Here is a 17452-nt window from a genome sequence, read left to right on the forward strand (position 1 = left end):
GATTCCCTTTATAGCTGAGAACTACCAGAATCCCAGAAAAAGCACTATGGGGGCAATTTACTAAAGGTTATCACATGCGTTATGTCGGTCAGGTGACCACAAATCGCATGCGATACTGAAAATGTCAATTCACTATTGCTAGTATGTGGTATTTATCACAAATAGCAGAAATGCTCGGTGAATACCACATAAAAAGACCTTCATAGTCAGTGTTCTGTCTCTCCAATCTAAGCATTGATAGTGTGATCTCTGTAACTTACAGTTGTGATGAGATAGCGATAACTTCAACCTCAGTTGGATACCACAGTCAGTGACTCAATCAATAAGACATCTTGTAGATCTTGTGAAGTTTATTCTATAAACTGAGAGAATCTTACTACAATGAACATTTGATAGGTCAAAAGATCATAATGTTTCCTGCTTCATGACATGAGGCTAGAGCTGCAATGCATCTCTGGGAAAGGGGGAGGGCTATCTATGCAGCATTAACTAAACCAAAGGAAAGGGAGGAGCAGAAACAAAATATAGAAACACTTAAAGGCATATGACAGTCATGTGAAACATGATACCCCTCTAGTGATATAAAGATCTATATAGAGGAATCAGGACCTCCTTCCTCCTGATGGTGGCCCCTCTAGTGATATAAAGATCTATATAGAGGAATCGGGACCTCCTTCCTCCTGATGGTGACCCCTCTAGTGATATATAGATCTATATGGAGGAATCGGGACCTCCTTCCTCTTGCTGGTGACCCCTCTAGTGATATATAGATCTATATGGAGGAATCAGGACCTCCTTCCTCCTGCTAGTGACCCCTCTAGTGATATAAAGATCTATATAGAGGAATCAGGACCTCCTTCCTCCTGATGGTGACCCCTCTAGTGATATAAAGATCTATATAGGGGAATCGGGACCTCCTTCCTCCTGCTGGTGACCCCTCTAGTGATATAAAGATCTATACAGAGGAATCAGGACCTCCTTCCTCCTGATGGTGATCCCTCTAGTGATATAAAGATCAATATAGAGGAATCAGGACCTCCTTCCTCCTGATGGTGACCCCTCTTGTGATATTTCTATATAGGAGAATCAGGACCTCCTTCCTCCTGATGGTGACCCCTCTAGTGATATAAAGATCTATATAGAGGAATCGGGACCTCCTTCCTCCTGATGGTGACCCCTCTAGTGATATAGAGATCTATATAGAGGAATCAGGACCTCCTTCCTCCTGCTAGAGGCTAGTGGAGAGCTAAACACCCCCATTTGGTTGGCAGTTGAACATTCGAACCTAATGAAAATTCGACTGCAAACTTTGAACCCGAACAATCCAATAAGCAGTATCTTACCACATCTGAGTGTACAGTAAGATACCGAACAGCATTTTTCCAAAAAAAAAGTAATTTTTTTAAGTCATGCGGTATTTTAGTAGTGAAAACATGCCTAATGTTTCAGCTGTCAGTGGGGTTTCCTACTGACAGCTGAATGTAAAAAGAATTGCCGGCAATTAAAAAAATGGCATGGGTTTCCCCCCCCCCCATCCATATCAAGCCCTTCAGGTCTAGTATGGATTTTGAGGTAAAACCCCCATGCCAACATTTTTTTTTTTAAATGGTGCGGAGGTTCCCCCCAAAATTCATACCAGACCCTTATTCAAGTATGCAGCCCAGCAGGTCAGGAAAGGGGGGGGGGACAAGCGAGCACCTCCTCCTGAAACATACCAGGCCACATGCCCTCAACATGGGGGGGGTGCTTTGGGGCAGGGGGGGCATGTTGATGGGGACAAGGGCCACTTCCCCACAACCGTGATCAGTGGTTGTGGGGGTCTGCGCAGGGGGGCTTATCAGAATCTGGAAGCCCCCTTTAACAAGGGGGCCCCCCAGATCCCGCACCCCCCATGTGAATGAGTATGGGTATAAGGTACCGCTACTCATTCACAACAAAAAGTGTAGTGTAAAAAATGACAGGAGACAGTCTTTGACAAGCCCTTTATTAAAAACAAAAATTAATAAAATATCCCCTGAAGTAGATCCCCCCTCCACCAACTGTTAAGGTCCTACCTTTCCTCAGGGCCTGTGCTGCTCCATGTGCTGGCATCCATCTTAGGTGTCTGCAAAGCATTGTGGGATCTTTTATGCTTTCAGCCCTCTGCGGATCCTCCCCCAGGAGGTGGCGGCTTATCACATATAAGTCTGCTGTTTGTAGCTGTCCATTGCATTCGTGTCCTGTATCTTGCACAGCAGCAAGCTCCTGTTTAGCTACTCATTGCTTTCCTGGATATCGACTCGGCTTTGGCTAAGACTCCTCCTGGCTTCTGACCCCGGCTCTGGCGACCATTCTTCCTGGCTTCTGATCCCGGCTCTGGTGACGATTCTTCCTGGCTCCTGATCCCGGCTCTGGTGACGATTCTTCCTGGCTCCTGATCCCGGCTCTGGCGACCATTCTTCCTGGCTTCTGATCCCGGCTCTGGTGACGATTCTTCCTGGCTTCTGACCCCGGCTCTGGCGACCATTCTTCCTGGCTCCTGATCCCGGCTCTGGTGACGATTCTTCCTGGCTTCTGACCCCGGCTCTGGCGACCATTCTTCCTGGCTCCTGATCCCGGCTCTGGTGACGATTCTTCCTGGCTCCTGATCCCGGCTCTGGCGACGATTCTTCCTGGCTCCTGATCCCGGCTCTGGCGACGATTCTTCCTGGCTCCTGATCCCGGATCTGGCGACGATTCTTCCTGGCTCCTGATCCCGGCTCTGGAGACGATTCTTCCTGGCTCCTGATCCCGGATCTGGTGACGATTCTTCCTGGCTCCTGATCCCGGCTCTGGCGACGATTCTTCCTGGCTCCTGATCCCGGCTCTGGCGACGATTCTTCCTGGCTCCTGATCCCGGCTCTGGCGACGATTCTTCCTGGCTCCTGATCCCGGCTCTGGCGATGATTCTTGCACTGGACTTGCATAGACTCTTGTCTTATTTTTATATTAATAAACCTACCTTTAATTGCACCTCCTTGTGTGTCTGGCTCCTCGCTCCCGGACACCAACGCCGACATGAAAAAAGAAAAAAAAAAGACTCCACTCTCTACATGGGCTCCCAGCCATCTGACAGTTCTTAAATATCTAAGGGGCAGGGCCACCCAGTGATGTTAACATGGTGACCCTGCCCCCTTGTGACATCATTGTGTGCTGTGATTGGCTCCTGACTCCTATTAACTCTGACTGGAAAGTCCTGCACATCTGCTGGGAAGTGATCTCCAGCCCTCAGTACAGCCCCCATATACAGTACAATGTAGATCGGTGGATCCTCCTCACCTCTCCATGTCCTCCATCATTATGCTGATCAGGGCTCTCCCCAGCACCTGACAGTACTGTTATGGGGTCCCTCCACCCAGCCACTCTTCAGTATCACTCTCAGGGAGGACCAGCACAGAGCCCCCCTTACATCAGATCCCCCATCAGATCCCCCTTACATCATATCCCCTATCAGAGCTCCCCATCAGAACCTTCCTTACATCCTTACATTAGATTCCGTATCAGAGTCTCCCATACATAAGATTCCCCAATCAGAGCCCCCCATACATCAGATCCCCCTTTAGAGCCCCCCCCATACATCATATCCCCCATCAGAGTCCCCATACATCAAATTGTCCCATCACTATACCTGTAGACTCACTCCACAGAACCCGGCAGGTAGGCGGTGGCAGCTGGGAGGCCCGGGAGGAGAAGCGTGCTGCAGGGTAGGGAGCACATGTGACGTCCTTCGTTGCTATGATGACGGCAGTCCTAACAACCAATGACAGTAGCAACAGCAGAGGAGAAGACCCCCTCCTCCTCTGCTGTATTACTACAGAACACGCACTGCCGGAAGAGGAGCCTGTCACTTCTACATACAAAAATTGGGCTTCTGTGCGTGCACGTGACAAGGTATCGGACACCAACACCGGTATCGGTGCAACCCTACTTAAAAACATTTAGTTTTTAAATATGAAAAATACTCACATAAAATTATCACTCATACGTGAGTGTTACCGCGCATTATAACCATTAACAGGGTCATGTGAACCCCTGATGAAGTCACGCAACGCGTTCGGAGGAGCCGGGTGACGTCACTTCCGGTCGTGGCTGAGACCGGACGTTTGGCTTGGTAAAAGTCTTTGGATGTTTATAATTCGTGGTAACAGGGACTGCAAAAGGCTGAGGTCAGGTGAGGTGCAGGTACTTACACCTCTTGTATTTAAAAATACATCAAATTATTTTTGAATGAGCACAAGTGCATTCACTGGAGCAGGGGCGGACTGACAACTCATGGGGCCCCCAGGCAATAGGGGATCATGGGGCCCCTGTGTCCTTGCCCAAACTCAAAAAAGCCTATGAAAAAGGTACCAGGAGCATCTCATGGGGCCCCCTACTGGCCCCGGGCCCTCAGGCAATGCCTGAGTTTCCAAATGGTCAGTCCGCCACTGCACTGGAGTTTACCTATAACATGTAGACAATGTGGGGTGTTTTGTATGCATTTCCCCTCATCAGGAGCAGTGACACAGAGCGGTATTTACAGAAAAGGATTTTATTTAACAGCACATGTGGAGTTACAGGTTCTATCCTCTAATTTGTTCCTTTTTCCACCTTGGATACAAATTGCTGGATGTCAAGGGCGAGCAGTTCGGGCTCCTCAAAGGCAGCAAAGTGCCCTCCTCGGGGCATGTAGTTGTAGGTGACAATGTTCTTGTGTCTTTCTTTGGCCCATACCTTGGGAGTGTGCCATTTCTCACATGGGAAGGCAGCAATGCCTGTGGGAACATACACAGGGGTCCTGCAATACAAAGACATCAGAGTCACATGGTACCAAAACTGTAAGATTTTGCCATAATAAAAAAAAACCAAAACAATGAGTCTTAAAGCCCAACTGAATTTTCAGAGGTCCACCATGCCCACTACTGAGTCAGAACCAGAGCTCGCCAATCAGCATAGGGATCCTTCTCTGTATCATGCTGGCCAGGGACAGGCTTTTCTACTGTAAAGAAAATAATCTGTAAAACTTTGCACAACTTTTGTTTTGGTTCACCAGTTTAGTTGATTTAAACTGAGAGTTCAATTGTCTTTATTCTTCAAAAATAATCCATACACATCCACTACTTAAAGCGAAGTTCCACCCAAAAGGGGAAGTTCTGCTTTGAAGACTGGTCCCCCGCTCCTCATTAAGGATTGGCACCTTTGGGGAGAAAGTACCCAAAAGGGTAGGCGATCGGAAGCAGAAGTTGTCCTCCCCCTACCTACCCCCTACCTACCCTCACCCCCCCCCCCCCCCCGTAGTCTTCTGGGACTTCTGACCGGTCCCAGAAGACTACGGGGCCATTCAGGAAGCTACTTGTGGCTTCACAGCTGGCTGCCCACACTGAAGAAGATGCCGGCGCCTGGAACACAGGACGGCCGGTAAAGCAGGCTGTGGGGAGGACACCACGGGATCGTGGGATAAGTGAGTGGCTGTTTTGTAAAAGTCAGCAGCTACAGTTTTTGGAGCTGCTGACTTTTATTTTTTTACAGTGTGAGTGGAACTCCGCTTTAATGGCCCTGTAACGTATTTTTCATTAAACTGTTTCCTTTTGTATTTCTCAGTCTCCTTGTAACGTCTTACATGAGCTATTGGCTATTGGGTGATCTAATAATTTCATACCTTGCAGTTGGATTCGTCTGGAAGTCACGGGTGAGGTTTTCTTTATAAAACCTCATGGAAGACGTGATGCAGCCTGAGACCCAATATATCATCACATTGGTGAGAAGGTCATCCAAAGAGTATTTCCTATAAAATAAATATTTATATATTATTTATCCTGAAGTGTATTTCATTAGAAATATAATCATAAAGAGAGATGTCCATTTTGTTCCATAGATAATGTAAACTTATGTCATATTTCTGACCTGTCCAACCCTCCATCCTCCAGTGCTCTATAGTCCGAATTGGTCCAGGTGGAGAACTTTTCCAGGATATAGGCAGCCAGTCCAGCAGGTGAGTCATTCAGAGCAGAGCCTGGAGAGAGGAAGAACATTTACAGAACATAGATCAAATGTGAGGACCTGTATAATCCATCATGTCAACCAAGAGTAGTTTGAGCACCTGCATGACCCTCATGTCAACCAGGAGTAGTCTGATGATCTGCATTACCCAGCACATAAATCAGAAGTAGTGTGAGGACTTGTATGACCTATCATGTCAACCAGGGGTAATGTAAGGACCTATATGACCCATCATTCAACCAGGGGTAGTGTGAAGAACTGTATGACCCATTGGGGTTTATTTACTAAAGCTGGAAAGTCCAAAATCAGACTCCCTTCTGCATAGAAACCAATCAGCTTCTAACCTCAGCTTGTTCAATGAAGCTTTGGCAATGAAACCTGGAAGCTGATTGCTTTCTATGCAGAAGGGAGTCTGATTTTGGACTCTCCAGCTCTAGTAAATAAACCCCATTATGTCAACAAGGGGTAGTATGAAGACTTGTATGACCTATCATGGCAACCAAGAGTAGTGTGAGGACCTGTATGACTCACCATGTAAAACAGGAGTCGTGTGAGGATCTCTATGCCCCATCATGTCATTTAGAAGTTGTGTGAGGACCTCTGTGGTCAATCACGTCAACCAGGAGTAGTGTGAAGATTTGCATGACCCATCATGTCAACCAGGGGTAGTATGCAGACCTGGATGACTCGTCATGCCAACCAGAAGTAGTGTGAGGATCTGTGTGACCTACCATGTCAACCAGCAGGTGTGGGAGGATCTCTATGGCCCATTATGTCAATCAGGAATCATGTGTGGACCTCTATGAATCCATCACATCAAAAAGGATTAGTATGAGGCCTGAATGATCTATGATGTCAACCAAGAGTGGTGTGAGAACCTTTTGAGCCCCCCACATCAACCAGGAATACTGCAATTTTAAGGGATGTGGTGCAATAATCATATTGGGTCACTCGCTCGCCACTTCACTGTTTCTATCAACCAGGAATAGCGTGAGGATCTGTATGACCCATCATGTCAACCAGGAGAAGTGTGAGGCCTGTATGACCCATCATGTCAACCAGGAGTAGTGAGAAGACTTTTATGATCAACACATTAATCAGGAGTAGTGTGAGGACCTGCATGATCCATCATGTTAACCAGGAGTAGTATGAGGACCTATATAAGCCCATCATGTCAACCAGGAGTAGTGTGAGGACCTATATGAACCAATCATGTTAACCAGTGTGAGGACCTGTATGGGTTATTACATCAACCAGGAGCAGTGTGAGAACCTTATGAGCCTATCATGTCAACCAGGAATAGTGTGAGGACCGTTATGGCCCATCATGTCAATCAAAAGTATTACATAGTTACATAGTTATTCTGGCTGAAAAAAAGACAAAAGTCCACCCAGTTCAACCATAGAAAAAAAAAAGTTATAATCCTATACCCACAGTTTTGTGAGGACTAGGAGTGGTGTGAGGACCTATCTGGATAATCATGTCAATTAGGAGTCATGTGAAGAGCTTTATGGACAAACATGTCAATGAGGGGTAGTGTGAGGACCTGTATGAGTCCATCTTGTCAACCAGGAATAGTGTGAGGACCTCTATGGCCTGTTACATCAACCAGGAGTAATGTGAGGACCTGTATGACCCAGTTTGTCAACCAGGAGTAGTATATGTTTCATCATGTTGTCTTGTGATGTTAAGACCTGCATAACCCAAAACATCAAACAGGAGTAGCGTTAGGACTTGCATGATCCATCAAATCGACCAGTATAAGTGTGAGAAGTGTGAGGACCTGTATGAGCCCATCATGTCAAAATGTGGGCTTGCTCTATTTTGCTTTGATTAAACCATTCACAATCTCTGCAACTTCTTATCTACAGGAAAAGCTGTTGTCTCAACCAAGAGTTAAGTCAGGAAGAAATTGCAGCTGTCCTGCTGATATGGGGACCAGTCACTCGAGGTGGTGATCAGCCTTATAGAACACATGAGGCTATTACTCACTTTTTTTAATTTAGACATACGTATGTGATAATAGAAAACTCTTTACCTACAGTATCAGGTTTGGTTGCCTGAATGTGGAGGTATCCTGACTCTTGTAGCAGGGTGTACACATTCTTCTCAAAGTACGGGTAGAGACGCTTGACATCTTCTCTCGTCATGCCCACTAACCATGGCAGGTAGCGCCCAAGAAGCAATGAAATGAGCATTCCTAAACCACTTTTTTTGAGGAACACTACATTCAGATGAAGTCCTTTGACTGACCTGGAAGAAAAATTAAAAATGCTTCAGTCTGTACTCTATCACATTCCACGTTCACTAAAGATAATCTGAGGACACACAGGGAGTGAATGTAAACCAGATACCAGCAGTATGTCTTACACATCGGATTGTACACCTAGATGTTGGGGAAATATTTTTCAGGCCTCATGCATACAAGGTGTTTTTACAGCGGCTGTTTTTGGCTTCTGGTGTTTTTTTTTCTACAGCCTGTAAACCCCCCAGCATGTTATTCCATGTGTCCATGCACACATAGGCTTTATTCAGCATTTTTTGGCAGGGGCGGTTTCTGGCTGGAAAAAAAACCCCCAGAACTAGTGGGTTTACAGAGGAGTTTTTTAGCTGTAAAAATGTTCTAATGCTGGAAAATGCGGCAAATCAGAGTTTTTGAGCCACAATTGTATTTTTTTGTGTGTAACAAACGCTAAACAATGCTAACGTGGAAAAACGCCAATGCAAAAATGCTAGAAAACTCTTTACACAGCTAACTCTACCGGTGTTTTTAAAATGCCTAGTGTGTATGAGGCCTTACAGGGAATATAGTTCATCTGCCCATCTACTGAACAACATCCATAGGTGGATGAATTTTGCTCTGGATTTACCACCAAGCTGTGGTGAAGCATGAAATCTTCTAGAGAACCATATGCACATACTGAAAACATCTTACACGCTCTACATCAAGAACCATTTAGGGCGAAGCCAGGGGCAGACTGACCAATTGGAAACTCGGGCACTGCCCGAGGGCCCGGGGTCAGTAGGGGGCCCCATGAGATGCCCCTGGTACCTTTTTCATAGGTCTGGGCAGGCTGTAAAGGAAGATAAAAGACATAGAGAACGAATACAGGTGACACAAGCCCACACACACATTTTGCTGCCTCGAATGTTAGATCTGTTCCCGGGTATATTTGGCCCGCTGATTCCAAAAATGGCGCCACTTTCTTCCTATCAGCTCTAGTTTTTGAGATACGGCATGCATCCCGTATACCGCTCTTCACTCTGGGCGGGATATTTTATTATAGTGTTTTATATGATCTCCTTGTAGTAGGAAAGAAACACCACTAAGGTGGTCGACAGGGGCGGACTGACCATTTGGAAACTCGGCACTGCCCGAGGGCCCGGGGTCAGTAGGGGGCCCCATGAGATGCCCCTGGTTCCTTTTTCATAGGCTTTTTTGAGTTTGGGCAAGGACACAGGGGCCCCATGATCCCCTATTGCCCGGGGGCCCTATGAGTTGTCAATCACAATTTTGAACAATCACAATTTCTTTTTAATTGTTCTCTCAGTTTTTCTTATTTTCCATCTGTTGTCAGGAGCGGATTCACCTTTTGCTTACGTTTATTTTGACCACTGAATTGATAAAATCCAAAATTTCTTTCAGTGGCATCATTGATGTTTTTGCTGGAATAAATTCTTCCATCACTTTTCATTGTCAAGCAGATTATTGGGAGTTGTTAAAGTTTAGTCACATTTTCAGGAAAAATATGTAACATGTAGGTCAAATGGCTTAGGAAAGCCATGGGCATGAAAGGGCCCAAAACAAACAAGGCTTTTTCAGACTTTCTCTGTAGTTGTAGCTATAAATGCACTGTGTACTTACTCTGGTTTCATCTGGGACATGTTGGTGGTGATGAGGCTTCCCCAGTCTCTTCCTTGCAGATAGAACTCATTAAATCCCAGTCTTAACATCAGCTTGTAGAAGATTCGTGCCGCAGCAATGGTGTTGAAACCTGAGCAGGGAAATTTGAGATAAACAATTCTGCATTGCAGCGTAAGCAGATCCCCCAATCAACATCCACCATTTTATTTAGGAACAAGCTCTAGATCAGCAATGGGCAAACTACGGCCCGCGGAGCGTGATACTGTCAGGATGGCTGTCAGGATGTGTGTAGGCGGGGCAACGTGACGAACGTGAGGGGAGCTAGGCTCCTCTCACAGTCCGCCCTGAAGACCGGAACGGCGCAGGAACATGGCGAGAGGAACGCGCGGAGCAAAGGTAAGTAAATTGACACAGGGGGGACTTGGGGACTTAATATGGGGGATGAATTAATATGGGGAATGAATTACTATAGGGGGGATGAATTACTATAGTGGGGATGAATTACTATATGGGGGATGAATTACTATAGAGGGGATGAATTACCATATGGGGGATGAATTACTATGGGGGATGAATTACTATATGGGGGATGAATTACTATATGGGGGATGAATTAATATGGGGAATGAATTACTATAGGGGGGATGAATTACTATATGGGGGATGAATTACTATAGGGGGGATGAATTACTATATGGGGGATGAATTACTATGGGGGATGAATTACTATATGGGGGATTAATTACTATGGGGGATGAATTACTATGGGGGATGAATTACTATAGGGGGAATGAATTACTATATGGGGGATGAATTACTATATGGGGGATGAATTACTATATGGGGGATTAATTACTATGGGGGATGAATTACTATATGGGGGATGAATTACTATATGGGGGATGAATTACTATGGGGGATGAATTACTATAGGGGGGAGGAATTACTATATGGGGGATGAATTACTATGGGGGATGAATTACTATATGGGGGATGAATTACTATATGGGGGATTAATTACTATGCTTACTATGGGGGAATATTACTATACTTACTATGGATGACACATACACATCATTCATCTACTCTTGGTCCGGCCCCCGGGTCCAATATATGAACCCATTGCGACCCTCAAGTCAAAAGGTTTGCCCACCCCTGCTCTAGATAGCTCAGGATCTTATATCTAGACTAGTTCACTGCTTCAGTCTACAATTCCTTATAACATAGACCTCTTTGCCCAGGAAAGGAACTCACCCTTCTTATGTGGTGCCTCTGAAAAGCCATATCCAGGAATAGAGGGACAGATGACCTCAAAGGTGAAGCTGGGATCCAGGCCGTGCTTTCCCGGCTCGGTCAGAAGTGGAATAATTCGATAGTATTCATAAAATGATCCCGGCCAGCCGTGAACCATCAGCAGAGGGATGGCTTTCTGTCCAGCGGGGAGGTTTGGAGGCTTGACATGGATGAAATGAATGTTCAGTCCTAAAAGAGACGCATAAAATTACAAGAAGCCAGAGAATGGTGGCAAAAACTGGAGGATGAAGTTACCGGCATCCCTTAGCATAGAAGTGGCCCATTTGTACACTTTATTATTTATCATCTGTGTACTTTGTTATTTTCAAAATTTACTTTTGATTTTTCCATGAATAAAAAATGCCATTCTGAGCTCCATCATGTTTATTGTTGGGTCTACTGTTTTCATTCAACAGTCAGAAAACCTATTTGTATATTGACTCTAATATTTACAATCCCAGGCCACTTCACTAAGTACACCTGTTCAATTGCTTTGTAACACAAATTGCTAATCTGCCAATCACATGGCAGCAGCTCAATGAATTTAGGCATCTAGACGTCGTGAAGATGACTTGCTGAAGCTCAAACCGAGCATCAGAATGGGGAAGAAAAGGGATTTAAGTGACTTAGAAGGTGGCATGGTTGTTGGTGCCAGACGACCTGGTCTGAGTATTTCAAAAACTGCTGATCTACTGGGATTTTCACGCACAACCATCTCTAGGGTTTACAGAGAATGGTCAGAAAAAGAGAAAATATCCAGTTGTGTGGATGAAAATGCCTTGTGGATGTCAGGGGAGAATGGGCAGACTGGTTGCTGTGACATTCAGATGTAGGGTCAGGGCTCTGTCCACAGAAGAGGTACTCTTCCTGCCAGTACCTTGCATGGCTGCAGAAATGCACACTGGTGAACAACTATGTGCACTGGCACACAGACGGTTTGGCACCAGACGGCCTTTATAAGGAAGCCCATCACTCTCTCAAATTGCTGGTTGATCTCTGGCTCCCCAGTACCTTTGTCCTGTGTTTCCCTTGATATTGTGATCTGCTGTTACCGACTCGGCTTGTTCTTGACCTGTCTTCACTGCCTGTTTCCTGATCTGACCTCAGCTTGGCTAAAGGACATTCTCATTTGCTCTTCTTCTCCACGTGGCATCTGACCCTGACTCCGAACCGACTACTCTGCTGTCCTCTGCTACTCTGAAGGTCTGCTGTCAGGAAAAGCTTGTCGATAGTGCAAGTGAGGGTTCGCGGCACATAAATATGCGCATGCGCAGAACAATAACGGTCCACACAGATGTACATGGATTTGGGCAAAAGTGCGCACGAATGCACATGCATGCACACTCACGCATCCAGGCGCGCGCCTGTCACTAATGCTGGCGCCGAAAGGGCTATTTAAACTGGATGCAGTCTTGTCTCATTGCTGTTTGGTCTGCAGCTTCTGAGTGTGTTTCTGATCCTTGTGCCCGACCTCTGATATTACCCAGCTTGTTCCTGATCTTCGCTTGTCTGCTACCTGCCCCGAGCCCAGATTGTCTTGACTATTCTTCTGCCTCCTGATCTTGTCCGATTGTACCTTTGCTGCTGACTTGGCCTGTGACCTGACTTCTCTGCCATCTGCCGTCTATGCTTTATCTGCCCAACTGTTACCGACCCGGCTCGTCTGACTTCGCATCTGCCTTCCTGCTGGCTCCAGTCCATCAGTCCGGCAAATCCGCATCTGGATTCTGCTTCATGCTGTTATGTATAACCTGCCGTCCAGCAAGACCCATGCCAAGCTGTCTACTTTCAACCTGTCCTGCTTTTTCACCTGTCTGTGGACTTCCACTCACGCACCTACTACTGGACTGATCACAGGCACTCATACTGTAACTCACCGTGCTCCTGTGGCTACTGTCCCACCACCAGTGGCCCTCGAGCCAGAGCTGTACGGGAGGCCTGCCTCTTCACGTCAGGCTCACTATCCAAGATACGTGACAGTCTGCTATCTCTCACAGGTGCCCCCTGTCTTCAGACACCATTCTAGTGAATCAGCTGTGCTCCTGGGTGTACCTCTGAAAAGGATCCTCAGTCAGATCATCTCTACAAGCACTCCTGCAGGCGACCCATCCTACTTTGTGCCTGACTCCTTGTGTCCCATCTCTAGGGGAGCCTGGAACTTAGCTGAAAGGGAAGCCCTCTCTCTATTGGCCTCCAGCACCAGGTACGTGATAGGTAGGGTCAGAATTTGGCATAAACAACATGAAAGCATGGATCCATCCTGCCGTGTACCAACGGTTCAGGCTGGTGGTGGTGTCATGGTGTGATGGATCCACCATGCCGTGTACCAACGGTTCAGGCTGGTGGTGGTGGTGTCATGGTGTGATGGATCCACCGTGCCGTGTACCAACGGTTCAAGCTGGTGGTGGTGGTGATGTCATGGTGTGATGGATCCACCCTGCCGTGTACCAACGGTTCAGGCTGGTGGTGGTGTCATGGTGTGATGGATCCACCCTGCCGTGTACCAACGGTTCAGGCTGGTGGTGTCATGGTGTGATGGATCCACCCTGCCGTGTACCAACAGTTCAGGCTGGTGGTGTCATGGTGTGATGGATCCACCCTGCCGTGTACCAACGGTTTAGGCTGGTGGTGGTGTCATGGTGTGATGGATCCACCCTGCCGTGTACCAACAGTTCAGGCTGGTGGTGGTGGTGTCATGGTGTGATGGATCCACCCTGCCGTGTACCAACAGTTCAGGCTGGTGGTGTCATGGTGTGATGGATCCACCCTGCCGTGTACCAACGGTTCAGGCTGGTGGTGGTGTCATGGTGTGGGGGAGATTTTCTTGGCACTAGCAAGTTGCACCTAATAAAGTGGCCAGTGAGTGTATTTATTGCTATACACAATCTAAGTCCCTCTTTAGGTGCTCTTATGTATTAACCTTTTCAAGTGAGCCCATGGCTTTTCTATTTATAACACACAAAAGGTCGAGGACTTCATATTTTCAGATATGTTTCTACTTTTCTTTATATTCACAACATTAGAAGAACACATCCTCTGATAATAATATTAGTAATGAGAACGCACCTTCGATGTTGGTGGTGTATTGGGGGTAACTGTTGATGATTTCCACCTGTTTGCCCCAATCAAACGTGTTCCTCCAATATGAGACCACCTTCTTCAATGTTATGCTATTCATCCCATAATGGAACTGGGAGTCCTCCAGACGGGAGATGTAGCGAGTGCGGTCCAGACGAGCGTGAAAGGTCTAGAATAAGAAATACTGATTATTTCACCAAATCCATTTTTATTTATCAATTTTTTTAATGTGAGATCTGTCTCACTTCCCCGAGATTCTCCAGATTGACTCTGAACTCCATATTTACTCTCCAGCCCTATAATACTTAGATTTCATAACATGATCATTTCCATGGACACTTCTTTTTGAGCCTTGGCCAGATTACCAGCATTAGGGTTTTGGAGGATTCCAGTCCTAGCACACCCACTACATTGGATTGTAAAGACATTTATTGCCAGTAAACAACATGCTTGTTAACCTCCCTAGCAGTCTGATTATGTCAGTATTTCTGTGCTCAAAGCGGTACATTGTTTTCAATGGAAATATGTTGTTTTTTTTATTGTAGGCCTGTAATTCTTAGGAATAACTCACTGAAATCTGTCCGAACAAGAGTCTAGTAAACATCCCGGGGATGATAAAATTTTAAACACTAAATCATAAATTATAATATAATAAATAATCATAAAAAATAATAATATAATAATAAATGTAATTCAATAATATAATCAAACTAAAAACACTGAAATTTGAAATAGAGCGCCAAGTTTGCACATCGCTGAGCAAAGTCGCAGAATCGTTTTCAGTGTCTGATGAGGAATTTCCCCCACGAATCATTATCACTCAATTCTGCAAGTGGTTCTGATTTACTATCGCTGTTCTCTAGCCGGTCTAAAACCGCATCTGACCTAAAGGGACGCTTTTTGGACGCCATGGGCATTTCTCAGTTTCCAGGCAGAAAGAACAGTAAAAATGCAGGCAGGGCGCCGGACAAAGCACTCGGGACAAAATGTATGTGAAATGGTTTGCTACAGTAACTATCAGATTTTAGTGTTTTGAGTGAATGTCAAATTTTGACATTTTTTAAATTCCCGCCAGTTCCGTCCCCCGTGCATCCCATATGTTCCGGAAGATGGATGCCGGCATCGGCCAGAGGAGATGGTCGGGGACGCTGCAGGGGGGACATCGCGGGAGCGCAGGACAAGGTAAGTGCAGAAGGGATCCCGGAGCAACGCTGCAATGTATTCCCGAGTGTAGCTCAGGGTTACCTCTTCTGGTAGTGAAAGTTAACCCCAACCTACACTCGGGAATACCGCCAGGGGGGTTAACCTCCCTAGCAGTATGATTATTTCAGATTTTTGGTGCTGAAAGCGGTACCATTATTTTGCATGGAAATATGTAGTTTTTTTATTGTAGGCTGTAATTTTTAGGAATAACTCACTGAAATCTGTCTGAACAAGAGTCTAGTAAACATCCCGGGGATGATAAAATTTGAAACACAAAATCATAAATTATAATTTAATAAATAATCATAAAAAATAATAATATAATAATAATACATTTAATTCAATAATATAATCAAACCAAAAACACTGAAATGTGAAATATAGCGCCAAGTTCGCACATCGCTGAGCTCAGTCGCAGAATCGTTTTCAGTGTCTGATGAGGAATTTCCCCCACGAATCATTATCACTCAATTCTGCAAGTGGTTCTGATTTACTATCGCTGTTCTCTAGCCGGTCTAAAACTGCGTCTGACCTAAAGGGACACTTTTTGGACGCCATGGACGTTTCTCAGTTTCCAGGCAGAAAGAACATTCAAAATGCAGACAGGGGACAGGACAGAGCACTCGGGACAAAATGTATGTGAAATGGGTTGAAACAGCAATGTTTTACTATGTAAAATCGTTTTAAAAAAATGACATTTTTTTTAAATTTTCAAATTTCCCGCCGCCGCCCGTACGTCCCGACGTCACAGGGACCGGAACACGGAAGCTGGATGCCGGCATCAGCCGGAGGAGATGGCCGGGGACGCTGCAGGGGACACATCGCGGGAGCGAAGGACAAGGTAAGTGCTGCAGGGACTCCCTATGCAGCGCCGCATGGTAAGCCCGAGTATAGCTCGGGGTTACCGCTTTTGGTATAGACATTTTACCCCGAGCTACACTCAGGAATACCGCCAGGGGGATTAACCTCCCTGACGGTATTCCCGAGTGTAGCTCGGGGTAACATTTCAGTACCAAAAGCGGTAACCCCGAGCTACACTCGGGCTTACCCTGCGGCACTGCTCCGGCAAGTTGTCTTCACTTACCTTACCCTGCGCTCCCACGATGTGTCCCCTGCAGCGTCCCCGGCCATCTCCTCCGGCCGATGCCGGCATCCGGCTTCTGTGTCCTGTCCCTGTGACGTCGGGACGTACGGGCGCCGCCGCCGGCGGGAAATTTAAAAATTTTAAAAAATGTCATTTTTTTTTTTTTACATTTTACACAGTAAAACATTGCTGTTTCAACCTATTTCACATACATTTTGTCCCTAGTGCTTTGTCCTGCGCCCTGCCTGCATTTTGTCTATTCTTTCTGCCTGGAAACTGAGAAATGTCCATGGCGTCCAAAAAGTGTCCCTTTAGGTCAAAAGCGGGTTTAGATCAGCTAGAGAACAGCGATAGTAAATCAGAACCACTTTCAGAATTGAGTGATAATGATTCGTGGGGGAAATTCGTCATCAGAAACTGAAAACGATTTTGCGACTGAGCTCAGCAATGTGCGAACTTGGCGCTCTATTTCACATTTCAGTGTTTTTGGTTTGATTATATTATTGAATTAAATTTTTTATTATTTTTATATTATTTTTATGATTATTTATTAAATTATAATTTATGATTTTGTGTTTAAAATTTTATCATACCCGGGATGTTTACTAGACTCTTGTTCGGACAGATTTCAGTGAGTTTTTCCTAAAAATTACAGCCTACAATAAAAAAAATACATATTTCCATGCAAAAAAATGGTACCGCTTTCAGCACCAAAAATCTGAAATAATCATACCGCCAGGGAGGTTAAGGAACGGGTAGCCACTGTGTCCTTAAAGGATAAGTTCACTTTTTAAAAAAATAAATAAATGCTTTTTTTTTCCAGGTAAAAAAAATGCATTTATTTTTGGTTTCTGAAGGCTCTAAAGCATTGCACCAGCGATCAGCGGATCGCTGATGCCATGCAGGTCTCCTGCAGACCTGTCAGTGTATCT

The 17452-nt window shown here is 45.6% G+C and overlaps 1 protein-coding gene across 1 annotated transcript in view; it reads right to left on the bottom strand.

Annotated features, from left to right (window-relative positions):
• Positions 1 to 4533: 4533 nt before the first annotated feature.
• LOC149437760 (epoxide hydrolase 1-like) overlaps positions 4534 to 17452 on the bottom strand; it is a 28737-nt gene continuing 15818 nt past the window's right edge. Inside the window, exons 3-9 of the mRNA XM_089660643.1 lie at positions 14222 to 14402; positions 11117 to 11344; positions 9863 to 9992; positions 8036 to 8250; positions 5902 to 6010; positions 5657 to 5782; positions 4534 to 4795 (exon numbers count right to left, since the gene is read on the bottom strand). Of these exons, the coding sequence (XP_089516769.1) occupies positions 4588 to 4795; positions 5657 to 5782; positions 5902 to 6010; positions 8036 to 8250; positions 9863 to 9992; positions 11117 to 11344; positions 14222 to 14402 (1197 nt within the window). The 3' untranslated portion in view covers positions 4534 to 4587. The remainder of the gene's footprint in view (positions 4796 to 5656; positions 5783 to 5901; positions 6011 to 8035; positions 8251 to 9862; positions 9993 to 11116; positions 11345 to 14221; positions 14403 to 17452) is intronic.

The sequence above is a fragment of the Staurois parvus genome, unplaced genomic scaffold (assembly GCF_062004578.1).
Source record: "Staurois parvus isolate SC_StPar_1 unplaced genomic scaffold, SC_StPar_1.0 ptg001257l, whole genome shotgun sequence".
Lineage (NCBI taxonomy): Eukaryota > Metazoa > Chordata > Amphibia > Anura > Ranidae > Staurois > Staurois parvus.